Source organism: Lissotriton helveticus, chromosome 10, assembly GCF_964261635.1.
Source record: "Lissotriton helveticus chromosome 10, aLisHel1.1, whole genome shotgun sequence".
NCBI lineage: Eukaryota > Metazoa > Chordata > Amphibia > Caudata > Salamandridae > Lissotriton > Lissotriton helveticus.
This window is the reverse complement of record NC_136071.1, coordinates 440285742-440304897: the sequence shown is the minus strand read 5'-3', so window position 1 is coordinate 440304897 and position 19156 is coordinate 440285742. Positions and strand designations below refer to the sequence as shown.

General features: G+C 47.0%; 1 protein-coding gene across 2 annotated transcripts in view; it reads right to left on the bottom strand.

The window, feature by feature from the left end:
• The window catches only part of LOC144785322 (uncharacterized), a 327092-nt gene that overhangs the window by 27271 nt on the left and 280665 nt on the right, over nt 1–19156 (bottom strand). For both annotated transcript variants that reach the window (XM_078664285.1, XM_078664286.1), the window contains exon 8: nt 3082–3174. In XM_078664285.1, coding sequence (XP_078520411.1) covers nt 3082–3174 — 93 coding nt within the window. The remainder of the gene's footprint in view (nt 1–3081; nt 3175–19156) is intronic.

Below are 19156 nucleotides of genomic sequence, written 5' to 3'. Positions count from 1 at the left end.
ATATGGAGGCCAGGCCAGGGGTGGCACAATACATGCTGCAGCCCCTGGTAGGCCTTGGAAGCACCTATGCCCTGGGTACCTGGGTACACTGTTACAGGGGCCAATAAGGTGAACCAGTTCCAATTTCGTTATGCACCTAAAGTACATGGGTTACAATTTAGAGAGAGAACAGCAGGCTGTGGGTCTGATTAGCAGGCCCACAGCCACATTAAGTCATAAACCAGTGAAGCAAAAAGCAAAAATTTGGGGTGACCATAGGATAGCAGACCCTACTCTCCTACATAGACCAAAAATATCTTGCAATCCTGGGATAGTATAGAGGTGCACGTCAACAAAATATGAACATCTTCAAGGTTCAGGCTAGGTCTCTTCCAGATGGGAACACGTATTGGTCTGGATTCTAGCTCAAAGCGATTACCAGTGTTTGAGATTAATTCAAGCACTTGTTCCGTCACCCCGTTGTTGTTGCAGTAGACAGCATGAGGGGTTTGCCCAGACGTGTATCCTTTCTCAAGGAGGGTACAGCCACCAGTGAATGGGGACTAACCCTGATCACGTCATAAGAAGAATGATGGGAAAACAATTTGCCTGACAATGAGTAGTGCTCTAACCTCAAGGGGATTGTGCTTTTGCTCATGAATGTCGCTATTCCTTTGCATGTGTAGTGTTAGAAATAAAATACTTATTTTGTTTACAAAAGTAAATATTTGTCTGGACATTGATTTATTATATTTGTTATTCATATTGTGGTACACTTGAGTTATGAGTTATGTTCACTTACCTGTATCTACACTACTCCTCCGAGGGCGCCCTTGACTTTTCATCAACAGCTACTACTGAGAGTCAAGTTTGGAAGGGATACTTGGCCCAGTTCTCAGGATCCATAGTAGGTTGGGTCCTGGAACACCAGTAGCAAAAGGCCTCAACTAACATGGTTGGGCCCAGTAGCCCTGGAAATGGCTACTGGGCCCAACCATGGACTGTGGCCCTGTAAAACGGTACTAATAGGTGGTCTCTGGCTAGAGAGACAGTGAAAAACAATGGTCTTGAATGTAGCCTCAACTGATCACCAGTGGCTGAGATTAATTCAATCATTCCTTCTATCACCTTGTTGTTGCTCCTGTCGCAGAGTCTCTGATTTAACATGGCACAAGATGGAGGTTAAAAACAGCTTGTCCAGAATGTGGAAATATAATGACTGTATTCTGTGGATGGAGGGTGTGGACCATTAGAAATTCAATGCGGCCCCCCTTAGAAATTCAATTAGCTCTTAGTTAGCAAATGCTGCTGATCAGTTGTTCATGAGCAATGCAATTTGGTGGATGGTAGATGTGCGGGGTAGGGCTGCAGTTTCTCTTATTCAAGTTGAGGGCATTTCTAAGCAGGGCCTGTTGTTTAATCTGTCCTTGATTACTATTTCAAACATCGTGATGACGGTTAGATTCAGAAATCTCAAACAAATCTACCAGGTTGTTTTGTGATATATCTGTGTAATTCATTGTTTCATAATGTTTTTGTACATTTCAATTTTGAGTCCTACATGTTTTCTGATGTTTTAATGGTCAGTTATATGCATTTGATGAATCTATTTTTCCATTTCCGTTTGATTTAAATGTCTCCATTCATATAGAGAATATTGTCCCGTAAGACATACTCAATTGCAACAAAGGAAGGTGTAAATAATTGCTTAATTTGATGTGAAATAAATACACAAACCAAGGTTATGAATTAATTTGACTTGATCCATTTAAAGTAAGTTACTTCTAATTGTCGCAGCCGTTTTTTTGTTATAGAATTATATTGAAGGGGCCCATTCCGGCTGTGGCCAATAGGCCCAACCCCTTATTTTATTAACTTTTTTTTATAAACTTTTAGAAAGTTGCCATTGTTCTGCACTGAACTTTCTGAGGCCTTCTGGGAGTTTACAGCTGCCTAGGCCTATTATTTGCCCCCACCCCCCATTAGGAATAGATTTTGGGCCCAGTCAGTGAAAAATAGGACCTGAGTGTAGCTGGGAGAGGGTCAGCTTGCCGAGATGGGATGAGGAGACCTATTCCCTGCCCCACTTACATTTCAATGGGCTGCCTTCAGAACACTCACAAAGGAACGTAACACCACCCATTTGTCACCCTAGACCTCTTGGACCCTGGGCAGGGGAAGAAAGCAGAAGGAACGAATTTCCCAGAAACAAATGTGAGGGCGGACTAGAATTTTCCACAGAGAGAAAGCAGTGGGGTGACTCCAGGTATATATATCAGGACTTTCCTGGACAGATGGGCATTACATAATGAGATTGCCTTGTTACCCAGATTGTCTGGTTGCTTGAGTCCTGTCTTGTTCCACTGAGAATTCCCCTGCTGCTTGAGGTCTGCCTTGTTCTTCAGAGGCTACCCTGCTGCTAACATAGGACTGCCCTGCTGCTTGACGCCTACCTTGTTATCCAGATGACTGGCCTGCTGCTTGAAGTCTGACCTGCTCTCTGAGAAGGAAGACTGGACCTGCTCCACTCATCCCAGGCTAACATGAGTTACTCCGAGGGTCAGTTGGCTGATCTCCTGTTCTGAGCTACAGGGATACAAAAACTCCAGAGGACTCCCTGCAAACGGCACAGTTGACCTGATGCAACTGGCCCTGCCTGTTCCTGCAATTGGACCAGCCTGGACCTGCAACTAGGACTGCCTGATGATTGATGTCCTCAATTGGACTGTGTTCCTGATCCCTAAGACGCACCTTCCGAGGTCCTGGACCCTTGTCTAGTATAAGTTGAGCTTTTCCTGTGAAATGCTGGCGTTGTGAGCTCTGCATGCCAGAGTTTAAGTAGGCAACGCTGCATAAATACTTGATACAGTGCCTCTAAGTGAAGCCTGGCTGTTTTAGCTCCAAACTACCGGAGGGTTAAGCACAGTTTAACTTAGTGACTTTTGTGGTTTACCCTGACATGGACTGTGGTTATTGCTTGAGAAAGGTTTTAACCCGCCTCAATCAAAAACCCAATTTCTTACAGTGTATATCTCAGCAATTTACAACCAACGATTGTCTCAAAACACTACCACCCCTTAGGTTTACTCCCTTTGCACTCACCCATCATTGACTGCCTATTGAAGGAGATTCCATCAAAGGTCCTGTCGATAAATGAATCCATATCTTCAGTCACATCATCATTCAGTAACAAACCTGAAACATAAAAGTACATTGCCAAATATTCAGAAGATATGACCCAAGTAAATTGGTCGTCCCATTGAAAAGCATACGATTACACCAAAGTGGACTGCAATACTAAGCAACAAACTACTATAAATACAAGGAAAGTCTCTTACAAGGCACTGATTGAGGAAGTGCATACCTTTTACGGTATCTGCAACCCCTAGTGAACTAGTTTGGTACTAGTATCTCCTGACTTTTTATCCAAAGATGGACCTAAGAATGCAGTCTTACAAGCATACTGGCTAACCAGACAAATGAACAAAAAAGGACATTAGACAGAGGAGACTCCGTAACAGGTATGAACAGCAACACACTGACCCGCAAATATAAAATATGAAACAATATGCAGGGAACTTGGGTGCAAGGAATCGGAATGGACACAGGCACACTCAAAACAGACAAAAAGAGGACGTACAAACTTGCACAATGAGGAATTCAGTCCAATGCATTACAAAGTTGCACAGGGGTCAAGCAGAATCTAAAACCACACTGCACTATAACATAATATGCACACCACATCATACCACCATAGCACACTGCAGAAGACCACCACACTATCAAACACCACATCTCCTGACAATATACTGCACCATATCCCTGTACACTATAGCACCTCAATATATATACTGCTAGAAAAACTCCATATCATTCTATACCTCACCTTACAACACGATTCAAGGTCACAGTATACTATACCAGATCACATCACTCAACACCATACAATATCTTTCCACTCCATAGACTGAAACATCAAACCACAGAACTCCATATTGCACCGTACCACTCCTAAAACAACTTAATCACACCATACAACACCCATCTCCTCACAACATACCTCATTCCAATACACTGCATTTTAACCTTCCAGATCGCACAGCACCATATCACACCACACTATGCCACCCTATATCATACATCACTGCTTGTACCATAAGAAATCATTGTAGCTAAGGAAAGACACTGTTCCTGAGATGGAAGTGAAAAAAAAGGGAAATGTTGTTCTTAGAAAGCAGTCGGTGAGACTTCCACTTGATGCCCTCACACACCCGAAGAATGTCATGCTTCATCATGGGGTGGTGCTCCTTGTCGGGCTGGCACTTCAATGCCCTACTGGTCTCCTGAAAGGTCACTTTATCAGAGATCTTTTTGTGTCAAAATGTTTTTATTGAAATTTTACCTCAGAGAGTGCAACCAAAGCGGTATAAATGCGACAAATTTCAGAAGTATCATCCGTCCAGATATACATAACACTCATAAGATCTTCAATTTACCCCTTACTTCCAAACGAATGAAATTAAATATATGACACAGTTTCAACCGGACAGGTCGCAAAACAAGTATTGGAAGCTGAAAGCCTTTCATCCTCACTTGAGAGTAACACGAAAAGGAAACTTACTGTGAGAAGTTGGCCTGATATGTGATGTCCACTATTCTAGTGGGCACCCTGTATCAGTCCAAATAACCCTTATGGTGATGGTTGTAAAGTCAACCTTGTAGACCAGCTATCCTAGTGGTAGCATGGACAAAGCAGTCTTAGGCTAAACTCAAGAGGGCATGTGAAGCCAGCTGTTTTACCATATGTAACCCCTTTAATACCAAATGAAAGGACACCACACACGTTATATATAAAATATATATGTATTTATTACTAACACAACCGTCTGAACTCTTTATGAGGTCTGAGGCATAAGCACATAACAAGATACTCAATTATCATACAATAAGTTGCACAAAATACAGTAGGGCCCTAGGGGCACGTAAAACCATATACTAAAATAGTGGTATAAGGACTACGTCAAGAACAAAGGATAGGCCTAGGGTATAGGGAATCGCTGGGGCTACGCTGTACTACCAAAGGATAGGAAGCAGGAGGCCCATGGGAGGCGTGTGCAGTGTCTTAACACACACGCGTGTTACCATAGAGTTAGAATAGGAACAAAAGAATTGGAAACTAGTTCTTTTAGGACACTTCTGGATGGACTAGGAGAAAGCTACTTAAAACTTAGACACTAGGATAGTCAATACCCACAGGAGCACCAAAGTACTCGCGTTACCTCACCCACAGGAAGGGGGTGCATAGGTGTCAAAGTATGTCGGGTTTCGTCGCTGAATCCTATGGAGCCTTGTAGAAAGATGCTGCAGGAGACCAGGAGAGAAGTGTCCGGGTGGATCCAAGGGCGGATCGAGGATGAAGAGTACATGAAAGCAGAGGGGACAGAGTCTGGGTCACTAGCCAGTGACCAGGAAGGAACCAGGAAGGTACCAGGCGATGTCATCTCACATAAAACCAAGCACTCTGCCTTCAGGATTGTTAAGGCCTGCCATAGGGGTGACTTATAGGTGCATATGTGTCTATATATAATGGTAGGTATAGGAATACTATACCTAAGCAAGGGGTGATTACACGACCTTGCCCCAGCTGAGTGATCAGCCAGTTGTGTCAGTTTGGATGGCCAGCCAGGGGTGGCAAAAGATATGCTGCAGCCCCTGGTAGGCCTTGGGTGCACCTATGCCCTTGGTACCAATGGTACACTATACAGGGACTCACAAGGGTGACCCAACATCCAATTAGGTATATACCTAAAGTACATGGTGTCCATTTTACAGAGAGAGCAGATTGCCTGGGGCCCTGATTAGTAGGATCCCAGGCCAACTAAGTCAATAACCAGCTAAACACAAGGCAAAAAATCTGGGGTAACCATAGTCAGGTATCCACCTTCCTACACAACCCCCCCCCCCCCAAACGAAAGGAGATAAGGCTATCCTTGACCAGGTAAGCCTATATTGCCTAAGTGGTCATATAAGGAAGTACCTGAACGAGCATGGTTACCCCCTGTCTAATGGTCCACTAAGCAATCCCTTACCCTAAGGGTATCATAGGGTCTCCACCATAGGGAATCTCTACCTGTGGTGTGGTTTGGCAAAGTAAAAGGCTGGTGTTGAGATGGAGTACTGAAGTGAGGCTCCGCTCTACTAATGTAGGGCTCAGCTTCCTCCAATCACTATCCACCATATAGGCCTTTCTTTCCATGACTGAGTTGCACTGTGCTCTCGGGGTCAACCTCTGGCTGCCTACAGCTGGAGGCCGGGTCCCTTTTGTTGGCTCACTAGAGGGATAGGTCAGGTTTGGGGCCTTTGGGTCCCAGGTTCGGTTGTGCCCAACAGAGTCCATCTGGGGGATGTTCCTAACTAAGAGTAAGGGAGTTCCCTCAGTAGTTTTTGGATTTTTCACCTTGCTAGGGCTGCTAGCTTCGGTGCCCCTAATCTGCTGATGGGGGGTTCCTGTGGACAGGGGGCCCTTTGGGGTCCACTGGCCTCCCTTACCTTTACAGCCCTGGGCTGACTGAGGCAGGGTAGAGAGGGGCAGGTTACCTGCTCCAGACTGGGTGCCACCTTGGAAGGGTCCACTGACATCAGAGGCTCTGTCAGGCCAGGCCTGGCTACCTCTGGGGCAGTTTCTTCACAAAGGGTAGGGTCAGTTCCCTGAGGAGGCTGACCCTCACCTAATGTCTGGTGGGAGGGAGACTTTTCTTCCTCCCCAATACTCTCTGTCTGAGTGGAGTGATCCATAGTTTCAGGCTTCACAACACTAAAATCTGTTTGAGTTTGGGCTGTGACCATCACAGCCCTACCAACCTTTTCAGGAAGGAACTCTGTTTGTGTGTGGGCTGTGACCCTCACAGCCCTGCCAGCCTTTTCAGGGAAGTCTGCCTGAGCTTGGGCTGTGACCATCACAGCCCTTCCAACATCTTTAGGAAGGAATTCTGCTTGAGCTGGGGCTGTGGCCATCACAGCCCCACTAACCTGCTCTGGAAGGCCTACCATTTTGGAATGGGTTTCTTGTTCTACCCCAGCCCAGGCTGAGATCTCTAAATCATTTCCTAGTAGACAACCTACAGGCAAGTTTGTAGACACTGCCACTCTCTTTGGGCCAGTGACACCTCCCCAGCTGAGATTAACTACTGCCATGGGATGATCTTTCTGCACTCCATCAATGTTGGTCACCTGATAGGTGAACCCAGGTAAAAGTTGTCCTGAGGGGACTAGACTGTCAGTCACCATAGTGATGCTAGCCCCTGTGTCTCTGTAGGCTTCAACTTTCTGGCCATTGAAGATGGGCTCCTGTCTGTACTTGCTCAAAGTGTTGGGACAAGAGGAAAAGTTGGCAAATCCCATGCCATCCTCACAGACTAAAGTTTCTTGGTTAGAGGACTTGGTTAGGCCAGAGTCCACCTGAGTTTCCCAAGTATACCCAGCCACATTTTTGGGGTCACTCCCACCACCTGGGGAATTACTACTAATAGTAACAGGAGGTCTGGGAGTATTACTTGGTGGAATGTTTTCCTTATTGTTGGCCTTTGGGCAACTGCTGTCAGTCTTCCAGTGGCCAGGCTGCTTACAGACATGGCAATAAGGTTTCCTTTGGTTAGAGGAAGTGTTTTGGGACCCACCCCCACCATTGGAGTTTTGGGGCCCTGTGGAGGATTTGTCTTTTGATTTATCCCCACCTTTCTCTTGAGGCTTGGTAGAATCTTTCTTCTGGTCACCACCCTGATTTTTAGGCCTAATCCTGGTTCTGACCCATTTGTCTGCCCTCTTACCCAATTCTTGTGGAGAGGTCAGACCAGAGTCCACCAGGTGCTGGTGTAGAAGCTGTTTTTGACAATTACTAAGGATCTGCTCCCTCATAATCAAATTATACAATCCTTGATAGTCATGTACTTTGCTGCCCAATAACCAGCCCTCCAGAGCCTTAGTAGCACAATCTACAAAATCAGTCCAGTCCTGAGTCTGTGTCTTCTGGGTATCCCTGAACAACAACCTGTATTGCTCAGTGGTTAAGCCAAACCCATCAATTAGAGCACTCTTCAGGGCTGAGTAGTTTTCAGCATCCTCATCACTAACTGTGAGGAGCTTATCTCTACCTTTTTCTGAAAAGGAGAGCCACAAGATTACTGCCCACTGACTTTGGGGTACCTGCTGTACTTTGCAAGCCCTCTCCAAAGCAGTTATCCATTTGTGGATGTCATCCCCATCTTTGTAGGGGGGCACAATCTTACTCAGGTGTCTATTGTCATAGGACCTGTCTTTATCCTTAGGGATGTTGCTGCCACCAGTGGACTCTAGTCCACTTAACTTTTGCTCTCTTGCAAGAGCAAGTTTTGCCTTGGCTAGGGCAAGTTCTTCCCTCTCAATCCTGAGTTGGACTTCCCTCATCCTAGCCTGGTGTTCTCTCCTCTGAGGAGAAGTCATTTCCCTCTGAGAACCCCTTGAAGCATTGGAGTGGAGAGAGTCCCTGGAGTGGGATCTTTCCCTCCTATACCTCTGGCTAAGTCCACTTGTAGGCCTGAATGGGGCTGTCCCATTCTCAGCCCAAAATAGCCTAGGTTAGCCTGGCTAAGTCTCCTAACTTGAACCTGGCTGTCTACCTCTTCCCCAGAATCTTCTTCCTCCTCAACCTCATCATCATCTATGACAGCAGGGTCAGGGGCATCTTCTGTTGAGGGTAGTACCTCATCTCCATTAACTGACAGACCTTTGTTAGAGGCCTTAAGAGCATCATATTCCTCCATGAGCTTAATCAGGTGTCTGAGGGTAGGGTGAGAACTCTGGTTTAACCTTCTACCAGTGCACAAGTGCCTTAGTTCTTGGAAAGTTAGGGTATCATATCTGGAAGGTAACCTTAAAGGATCTACCTCCACTGGGAGAGATCCACTTGGTTCTGCTCTCAGAGACATGATCTAGTGAGGTGTGGTGTGTGCACCTACCTACGTTAAGTGTTTCCTACTAAACCTCTCTAGGAGTTGTAGCCAGGGTGTGCTAGGCCCTTTGGTCTACAACAACTAAGTTCAGTAGAACTTAAGTATTATAAGTCTTGTTATATGTACCTATAGGTACCTAATGTGATCTTTCAAATGATATCTCAAGATTACAATTGGTAAAACAACAGCAAGCTCTTATCCCAACCGCTGCACACCAATGTGAGAAGTTGGCCAGATATGTGATGTCCACTATTCTAGTTGGCACCCTGTATCAGTCCAAACAACCCTTATGGTGATGGTTGTAAAGTCAACCTTATAGACCAGCTATCCTAGTGGTAGCATGGACAAAGCAGTCTTAGGCTAAACTCAAGAGGGCATGCGAAGCCAGCTGTTTTACCATATGTAACCCCTTTAATACCAAATGAAAAGACACCACACAGGTTATATATAAAAATATCTATGTATGTATTACTAACAGAACCCTCTGAACTCTTTATGAGGCCAGAGGCATAAGCACATAACAAGATACTCAATTATCATGCAATAAGTTGCACAAAATACAGTAGGGCCCAAGGGGCACGTAAAACCATATACTAAAATAGTGGTATAAGGACCACGTCACGAACAAAGGATAGGCCTAGGGCCTAGGGAATCGCTGGGGCTAGGCTGTACTACCAAAGGATAGGAAGCAGGAGGCCCACGTAAGGCGTGTGCAGTGTCTTAACACACACGCGAGTTACCATAGAGTTAGAATGGGAACGAAAGAATTGGAAACTAGTTCTTTTAAGACACTTCCGAATGGACTAGGGGAAAGCTACTTAAAACTTAGACACTAGGATAGTCAATACCCACAGGAGCACCGGAGTACTCGCGTTACCTCACCCACAGGAAGCGGGTGCATAGGTGTCAAAGTGTGTCGGGTTTCGTCGCTGAATCCTATGGAGCCTTGAAGAAAGATGCTGCAGGCGACCAGGAGAGAAGTGTCCGGGTGGATCCAAGGGCGGATCAAGGATGAAGAGTACCTGAAAGCAGAGGGGACAGAGTCTGGGTCACTAGCCAGTGACCAGGAAGGAACCAGGAAGGAACCAGGCGATGTCCCGAAGCAATCAGGTGATGTCGTGAAGCTTGCCTCTGCAGCCACGTGGACCAGGAGGCTTCGACGATGACCAGGAGCTGGATACGGACTGTCCCACAAAGGATCTCGCTGTTAGCCGTGTTGGCTTCCAGATTGGAGTCAACAGACCTTGGCAAATGCAACCCACTCAGGAATCGAATATTCGCTTTGGGATAGACCAGCAAGGTCTATGGGGCTTCTCCTTTGCAGAGAAGCAGGGGCCCACCTGGAGCAATCAGGCAGGTGGTGTAGATTCAAAGGTTCATCTTCACAGAGGCCACTAGCCAATGGGCCAGTAACCAGACAGACGCATTGATCAGGAAAATGCAGAAGGGCCCCACGCAGAACTCGTGGAGTGTGGAGGGCTGATATTCGGTGCAGTTAATGCTCGGGGCTGGGGCTTCTCAATCCCCAATGCACAACTTCGAGGGTGCCTCAAAAGCTGCACAAGTAGCAAGGAGCAGGCTTTTCAAGATGGCCGGTCCCACGTCTCTCGTCGCCTACACGGGTCTCAGCTTTGCAGGGACTGTGGATCGGGGTCAGAGAAGTCTGAAAGTCTGGCTCTCGTTGGACTCTGTACTCGGGCTCTGGCAGGAACATCGACAAAGTAAACTGCAGATTGCTGGATGGTGCCTGTAGGTACAGGGTGGTCACTCCTTGACCACAAGGGAGATTCTTCAGTCGTCTTCTGTGAAGTAGAAGGTCCAGAGTTTCGTTTCAAGTTTCAGTTCAGGATAAATCTAAAGTCTCTAGACTCAGCTCCTACCTATATACTAATCTGAGGGGCTGGATTACCTGCTAGGTCCCTCCTAGGGGTGGGACTAGGGAAGGGGGTGGTTACACCCCTTTCCCTTTGTCCAGTTTTGCGCCAGAGCTGGGGCTGGAGTGCCCCATCAACTGGTTTGAACCGGGCTTTGCATGGGACACCTTGTGTGCCCCAGGCAGTGTCTCATTTCATTCAGCCCTCCCTGCCCCAATACACTAAGGCCTGTCTGGGGTGGTGTTTAGCACCTCCCAAGACAGGAAACCTATTGTGCAAGCCTCCCTCACTGGAAGGACTCCCAGCAGCAGGAGGTCAGACTTGTGTCTGTGGCAGCAGCATCCATTTTGTGATGCTGAGGCTCTGGTTAACTTTAACTGGGATTAATGGAAGTAACATGTCTTCTCCCTCTAGAAGGGTGGAATGCTACCCTCGTCGCCAGAACTGGCGAGGGGGTAGTATTCCAAAGCGTATAACACCTTACACGACATGTTTTGATAAAGCCAAACCAGCCCTCCAATGTACTTGTCCCCCTTTCTCCACCCTCAACTCTTGTCCTCCCTCCACCCCCCTGACTTCCCCTAAACCGCCTTTACCTCCTGATTCCTCCACACCTTCTCAGACCTCCTCCCTAAACTCTAGTTTCCAATTTGTGGCCATTCACTCACCACTTGTTGATCTCCTCCCGATTATTACACCCGCTACCTCCTCTCTCTCCAACACCTCAACCACACCCCCAACGTCGCCTACTGACCCCCTCTTTCCCCCCTTCCCTAACAATGCTCTCTCCTCTACCCTACCCCCTGCCTCCGACTCACCCCTTGATCTCCCGAGCTTACTTATATCCACTAATACCACCATGCCTACTCAGGCTCTCTCCCTAACCCCTCACTTCCTATGCACATCCACTCACGCTCCACCTGACGATCTCCTCTCAACCATTCCCCCCACATCCTCAACCTTATCCAACCCCGCATCTACTCCTCCAGTTTCACCTAACTACCCTCTTTCATCCCCCTTTTCTAATACTTCACTCTCCCTTAACGCCCTCCCTCCAACTAACCCCCACTCTCCCTCACCCTTTGATGCGCCTCATCTCCTATCCCCCACCCCAAAGCCCTCCCTCACCACCATACCTCCTCCTCCATCGACGCACACCATGCACCCTCCTCTGTCACCCCCTTCCTCCTACTTTTCCCCATGCACTCCACCCCTTACTGACCTTCCACCTCACTCACCTATCGGTCATCTAAAAGCTGGTCATCTTATGTTTACCTCCGATGTACCCATCTCCTCCATTAACAACCATAGTAAAGTGAATTCCCCCCTTACGCCTACTTCAGATACATCCCCTACCTCTATTAATGTTCGACCACCCCACTATATTCCACCCCCATCCAGGTTTCCCCCCTTCCGCCCCATGCTTCCCCCAACCCTGATAACCCATACCCTACCAATCTCTTTAATTTATCCGATACACTTTACGCCTCAATTCCATCCCAGTCACTCCTTAAAGTCGAACTTTTACTTTCCTCCCTCGTCTTAGAACTCTCCTCACTCAGAATTGATATCTCTCTCCTCCTTAAAACTCGCCCGTCTGTTTCTGACCACACCTCTATGACGTCAAATCACACCATCCCGACACAAGATGACACTCTTCTCAAATCACCCCAACAGACCTCCTATTGTATCGACCTTTACCGACACCCCTCTCCTCCCCTGTGAATTTACAACCCGTGCTAAGCATAATGATTACCCCTTAAGCACCCCACCCAGCAACTGTAACCCTTCCTCTCCGCCTCATCGTGATACTTGCAACTTAATCTTGGGAACCAACTCTCTTATTAACTCCCCTGACTCCCCTTATCCATCCTCGCCTACCATCCCCTGCTCATCCACAATACCTGTTCTCTTAAACGCGAACAGACTCCTCCCTTAACCGACATCCCCTAGACCCCCCAACTACTTAGATCTATCCCCCGCTGTCGGCCCTCCCCTCCTCCGGTCCCCTATCCCCTTCGCTGCATGTTGATAAACTGTAGATCCACCTCCTGCCACGCAACTGAGATTTCTGAAACCATTCTCAGTGAAAACATTGACATCGCCTTCCTTACTGAAACCTGGCTCGCTGCCCACTCCACCCCTATCCTCGACCTGCTTATCCCTCCAGGATTTTCTATTATCAGGAAGGACAGAATCAAACAACCAGGAGGAGGCCTTGCCCTTATCTTTAAGGAGAAACTCAACATATCCCCTGTCCTACTCCAAGACCCTTCGTCTTTTGAATACCTCTGCGCTGACCTCTCTTTGCCTGGCTTTCCGACCACTGGGCTACACACCATCTACCACCCTCCAGGAAATTGCCCCCCCTTCACTGAGGAGATGACTGATCTTATTATTCAAGCTTCAATCTCTCACCCCAAAAATCTCTTCCTGGGTGACTACAACATCCATTGGAACAAAAAAGATGACCCTGCGTTCTCCCTTTTTAATGAAACCCTTGACATCACTAACCTGACCCAACTCTGCCTAGCCCCCACTCACATCAAAGGTGCCACCCTAGATGCTATCCTGACGAATAAGGATTTGGCCTCTCTCTCGAATATAACACCTGTTGATTGGTCTGATCACCACCTCATCCTCTTCACCCTGAACTGCCCCCCCCACTCCCCCGCCCCAATCAGCACTCTTCCCATGAAACCGACTCGTAACCTTCACCTCATCCCACCTGACGAACTGGAATCGGCAATTAAAACTTGCCTACTCCCCCCCCCTCTCTTAGCGCCAATGATCTCACTGATCATTATAACAATTCCATTCTTGACGCCCTTGACTTAATTGCCCCCATTAAATTAAAAAAACAAAAAAACATCCCTCCGAAGTCCTGGTTCAACGCTGAGCTCAATAATGAAAGACGGACCCTCCGGAAGGAATCACCCCTCCTCTGAAAACCTTACCCTACTGAGATCCAATCGAACACATTACAAAAAACATATCTTTAATGAAAAAGCCACCTTCCTCCGGTCTCAACTTGACCAGGCCAGAAACCGTCCCAGAGAACTGTTTAACATTGTTAAAAAACAAACCTCCTCTGGCCCTCCTAAACTTGCAGCCTCTGTCGATAGATGCGAAGAAATTGCCAGTTTCTTTTCGAACAAAGTCAACTCCATTGAACTATCCTTCTCTTCCCCTCCTCTCTCTCCCCAACCTCCCTCCTCCCAACCCACCTTACCTAATATACCCAGTTCACCTCCTTCCCCCTCCCTCTCTCATCTCACCTATCAACCTCCCCATCCAACTCTCATTCTCCAGCTCTCCCTATTCACTTATTTCCTCCTCCCCCCGCACCCCGACCCCACCCAACCCCTCCCTTCTCTCCACCTGCAGGATGCCTCCTCTACCCTTTTCCTTCCTAAAAATAACGCTTCATGGAGTGTATTTAATCCAACCTCTTAAACCACTATCATCAACATCATCGCCAAACTCAAACCGTCCTCACATTCTAAAGACCCCCTCCCAGCCCACGTAGTTCAAGAACTCAAATACACCATTGCCCCAATCTGGACCGCTATCATCAACTCCTCTCTTTCTTCTGGCTGCGTTCCTGCCTCCCTTCAGCTAGGTCAAATCTCCCCTATTCTAAAAAAACCCACTGACGACTCTAATGATCTGAATAATCTACGCCCTATCTCCAACCTTCCCTTCCTCTCTAAAGCCCTTGAAAAATGTGTTCTGTGACAGCTAGACAACCATATCTCCTCCTTCAACCTACTTGACATCTTCCAATCTGAGTTTAGAAAGGGATGCAGCACAGAAACAGCCATGCTCAATATTACTGATGACATTCATCGCTCTCTTGACAAGGGCGAATCCTCCCTACTAATCCTCCTGGATCTCTCGGTGGCATTTGATACGGTACACCATTCCACCCTGTTGAACACCCTAAAAGTTCGCTTTGGTTTTAAAGACATTGTACTCCAATGGTTCACCTCCTTCCTCCATAACAGATCCCAACAAATTAAACTCAGTCACTGCCTTTCTAAACCTCAACCTGTCGCTCTCGGAGTCCCCCAAGGGTCTAGCCTCTCTCCAACCCTTTTCAACCTCTTCATGGAACCCCTCATTCTCAAACAAGCCAAAATCAGCTACCACCTATATGCCGATGATACCCAACTATACTACAAGATAAAAACCCACAATGACATCCTTCACCTCAATGACACTCTGTTGAAAGTCCAAGCCTGGTTCCACCTTAATCATCTCAAACTCAATCCTAAAAAAAACGAAATTATCCTTTTCACCCCTAAACTCAACTCCCTTCCCATTCAACTCTGGACTAAAGACATCACAGCCCTTAATTGCGCCCTCTCCACCTCCAATACGGTCAAATCCCTGGGTATCAGCATTGATCAGAACCTTACTCTCATCCCCCACATCAAAAATACAGCAAGAAGCGCTCTCTCCACCCTACACCACCTCAAAAAAGTTAAACCTTTCATTCCAGCAGATGACTTCAAAATTGTCGTACAATCCCTTGTCCTATCCAGGATTGACTATGGGAACGCCACTCTGGCAGGCACCCCGAAAGTCCACCTGGCACCAATTAAATCTGTCCTCAACATAGCCGCCAGACTTATTTCTGACTGTCGCATATTCGACCACATTTCCCCTGTCCTCAAAAACCTGAACTGGCTCCCTATCGAAGGTCGCTCCACCTACAAGATTGCATGCATTACCCATAAAGCTCTTCACCAAGACACCCCCTCTTACCTGTCAAGCAAACTACAAAAAACAGGGAGCACTAGATCACTGAGAAGTACAAACTCCCTTGTCCTTATCCCTCCCAAACTTAAATGCAAAAAGACCCAATCTCATGCTTTCTCTGGTAATGCACCCACTATCTGGAATGCACTACCCAAAGACCTTCGCTGCAACCCCTCCTATACTCTCTTCAAAAAGAGACTCAAAGCTCTTCTCCTCAATCAATACCGGGGTTCTTAATTTTTTTTATTGATCTTGAACTCCCTCGTCACCCTTCTATCACTCTCCCTCTGTCTCCCAAAATTCTCCCCCTTCATCTCACCCACCCCCCTCCCCACCCTCTTCCTTAGCGTTATCTTCAACTCCCCCTGCACCGCCTCTACTCTGCTCTACTGACCCCTTTCTCTAACCTACCACTTTGTACATTTTATTTTTATTTTTATTTCTCCTGCTCACTTCTAATTGTGTATATTACTCAATATACACTTGCTCTGTTCATGTTTCATCACTATGTAAAGCGCTCTGATACTCCCGGGTCCAGCAGCGCTATATAAAACTTTTAAAATAAATAAATAAAATAAATAACCGCGAGGATTATAATGCACTTAAGAGTATATGTTATGGCTATATCATAGAACAGCTATAAGGACGACATGGTTCCGAAAGCTGCAGACAGGCTCAGCTCATGCTAGAGCACCATCTCACATAAAACCAAGTACTCTGCCTCCAGGATTGTTAAGGCCTGCCATAGGAGTGACTTATAGGTGCATATGTGTCTATATATAATGGTAGGTATAGGAATACTATACCTAGGCAAGGGGTGATTACACGACCTTGCCCCAGCTGAGTGATCAGCCAGTTGTGTCAGTTTGGTTGGCCAGCCAGGGGTGGCAAAAGATATGCTGCAGCCCCTGGTAGGCTTTGGGTGCACCTATTGCCTGGGTACCTATGGTACACTATACAGGGACTCACAAGGGTGACCCAACATCGAATTAGGTATATACCTAAAGTACATAGAGTCCATTTTACAGAGAGAGCAGATAGCGTGGGGGCCTTATTAGCAGGATCCCAGGCCAACTAAGTCGAAAACCAGCTAAACACAAGGCAAAAAATCTGGGGTAACCATAGTCAGGTATCCACCTTCCTACACTTACCTATACCTTAGAGAATAAAAGAAAGGAAAAAGAAATAACTTGAACTAAGATGTCATGGTGCACATGAAAAGAGAAAAGAAATGAGCGCGAGGAATGGGGAATCGAAGTCTATACCCTGATGTGCAGTACAGCAGTGCTAGCTCTCTACGATGGTGATTAATTAGATTAGGAATAGATGGAGGGCCCTAAGCCTCGGATTACAAGCTGTCAATGGGAGCCCCTCCGAAAGGTATCTGACCAATGGAGACCATATATAATCAAACCCTTTCCCGGTGTCCTCAATGATGTCAGTCATGCGCTCCAACGCCAAAGCCCGCCACAATCGAGCATGCCACTGGGTTAGAGATGGGGCCTCCGGCCTCTTCCAAGCCGCGGCTACTGCCATTTTTGCAGCCTCCAAGGATAGCCATAGTACAGATTTGTCACTCTGTGTCTGTCTTCGAAGGAGTGGGTCCCGAACCCCCAGCAAAATATGTTCTAAAGGTTCGGTAATAGGGTAGCCCAAGATAAGTTTTATTTGTGACAGGATCTCCTTCCAAAAAGGCTTGATGACAAGACAATCCCACCAAATATGTCTGAAATCGCCTGAAAGCCCACACCACCTCCAGCACCTATCAGAGGATCCTGGAAAAATCATATGGAGCTTCTGAGGGTACAGGTACCAGTCGTACATGATTTTATAGTGGGCTTCCCTGAAATACATGTAACGATTGAATTTCACTATATCCCTGCCCAAGTATTCCCACTGCTTATCTTCCAACGGGGCATCCCTCAAATTGTTCCAAAAAAGTTTGAAGCGCGGCGTTGACCTGGGGCTCAACGCTTGGATAAGAGAATACAAGAAGGAGATACACCCCTTGGAAGAGGACCCCGATTGTGCGAACCTCTCTATAGGAGGCATTTCCCTGGTAGCAGCCTGCTGCACCAGGGGCTGCTGTACTCAATGTTTTATCTGCAAGTAGTGGTATTCTTCTTTATCAGTTAATGCATACTGTGCCTTGCATTCCTGGAACGTGAGGAGTTTTCCCTTATCAAACAAGTGGGAAATCATAAGGCAACCTCCCTCCCACCATGCATCAAAGGGACCATCCTGTAAAGCAGGGGGGAACGCGGTGTTAAAGTGTATAGCAGTGTGAGGGGATGGAAAGGTCGGGAGCTGAAGTTTGGCAGTGAGAGCATCCCATACCTTGAGTGTAGTGGAGGTAGGAGTGCTAATATAAGCGTTAAGTGGCCTATCTCTCCTGGGTTTCCAATGGAGATCCCAAATGGTGCACCCAGTTATCTGCCTATCTATATAAAGCCAATGCTTCTCTGATTCCCTCAATGACCATTCCCTGATCACAGGCATTTGTGCTGCCCTGTAGTAGGATTAAAAATCCGGTAGCGCTATGCCGCCCTCCTTGCGCGGTCTGATGAGCAATTTATATGGAAGTCTCGCCCTCTTCCCCTGACAAATACATTTTGTCAGCATGGTCTGCAATTCCCGAAAAAGCCCACCTTCAACTGAAATAGGAAGGCCCTGGAAAAGTTAAAGTAGCCGGGGAAGAACATTCATCTTAATGGCATTAATCCTGCCTAGCTAGGTGATGTAGGCCGCGCTCCATTTGCCCAAATCGCTCTTCAGTTGACGCAAGAGGAGAGAGAAATTAGCCTGATACAGGTCCTGCAACCGAGGGGTAAGCTTAACTCCCAGATAGGTAATGTTCCTTGAGGTGCAACGAAAAGGCGACATCTTTTCGATCCTCCGCCATTCGTCTTTGGGAATTGTCAGGTTCAGGAGGTAGGTCTTTGTCATGTTAACCTTAAAGCCTGCCATCCTTTTGAACGCTTTCAGCTGCGCTTGTATAGCCGGGACGGAGACCTGGGGATCCGTCACCGGAAGGAGCACGTCATCGGCGAATAATGATATCTTATGATCATCTGAGCCAAAACTCATCCCCTGAATCTCCTCATTACCCCTAATCCTATGTACCAGAGGTTCAATACTTAAGGCAAATAGAAGTGGAGATAGGGGACAACCCTGTCTCGCCCCTCGTGTCAGGGGAAAGAGGGAGGGTGCCACTCCGTTGACAAGGACCCGAGAGCTAGGAGAGTGATAGTTGGCGCAAATCATTCCAATGAATGCTTCGCTGAAGCCAAAGCGCCAAAGCACTTTAAATAAGAAGGACCATTCCACGCGATCGAAAGCTTTCTCCGCGCTTAGCGAGAGAAGCGCTGTGGGAATATTCTTCTTGTGGGCCTTTTCAATGATATGAATGATGCGTCTCAAGTTGTCATGAGTTTGCCTCCCCTTAATAAAACCGGATTAGTCCGGGTCCACAAGAGCGGGCAAAATAGTTTCGAGACGCGTAGCCAGAGTTTTGGAATACATTTTCGCATCAAGGTTTAGCAGCGAGATTGG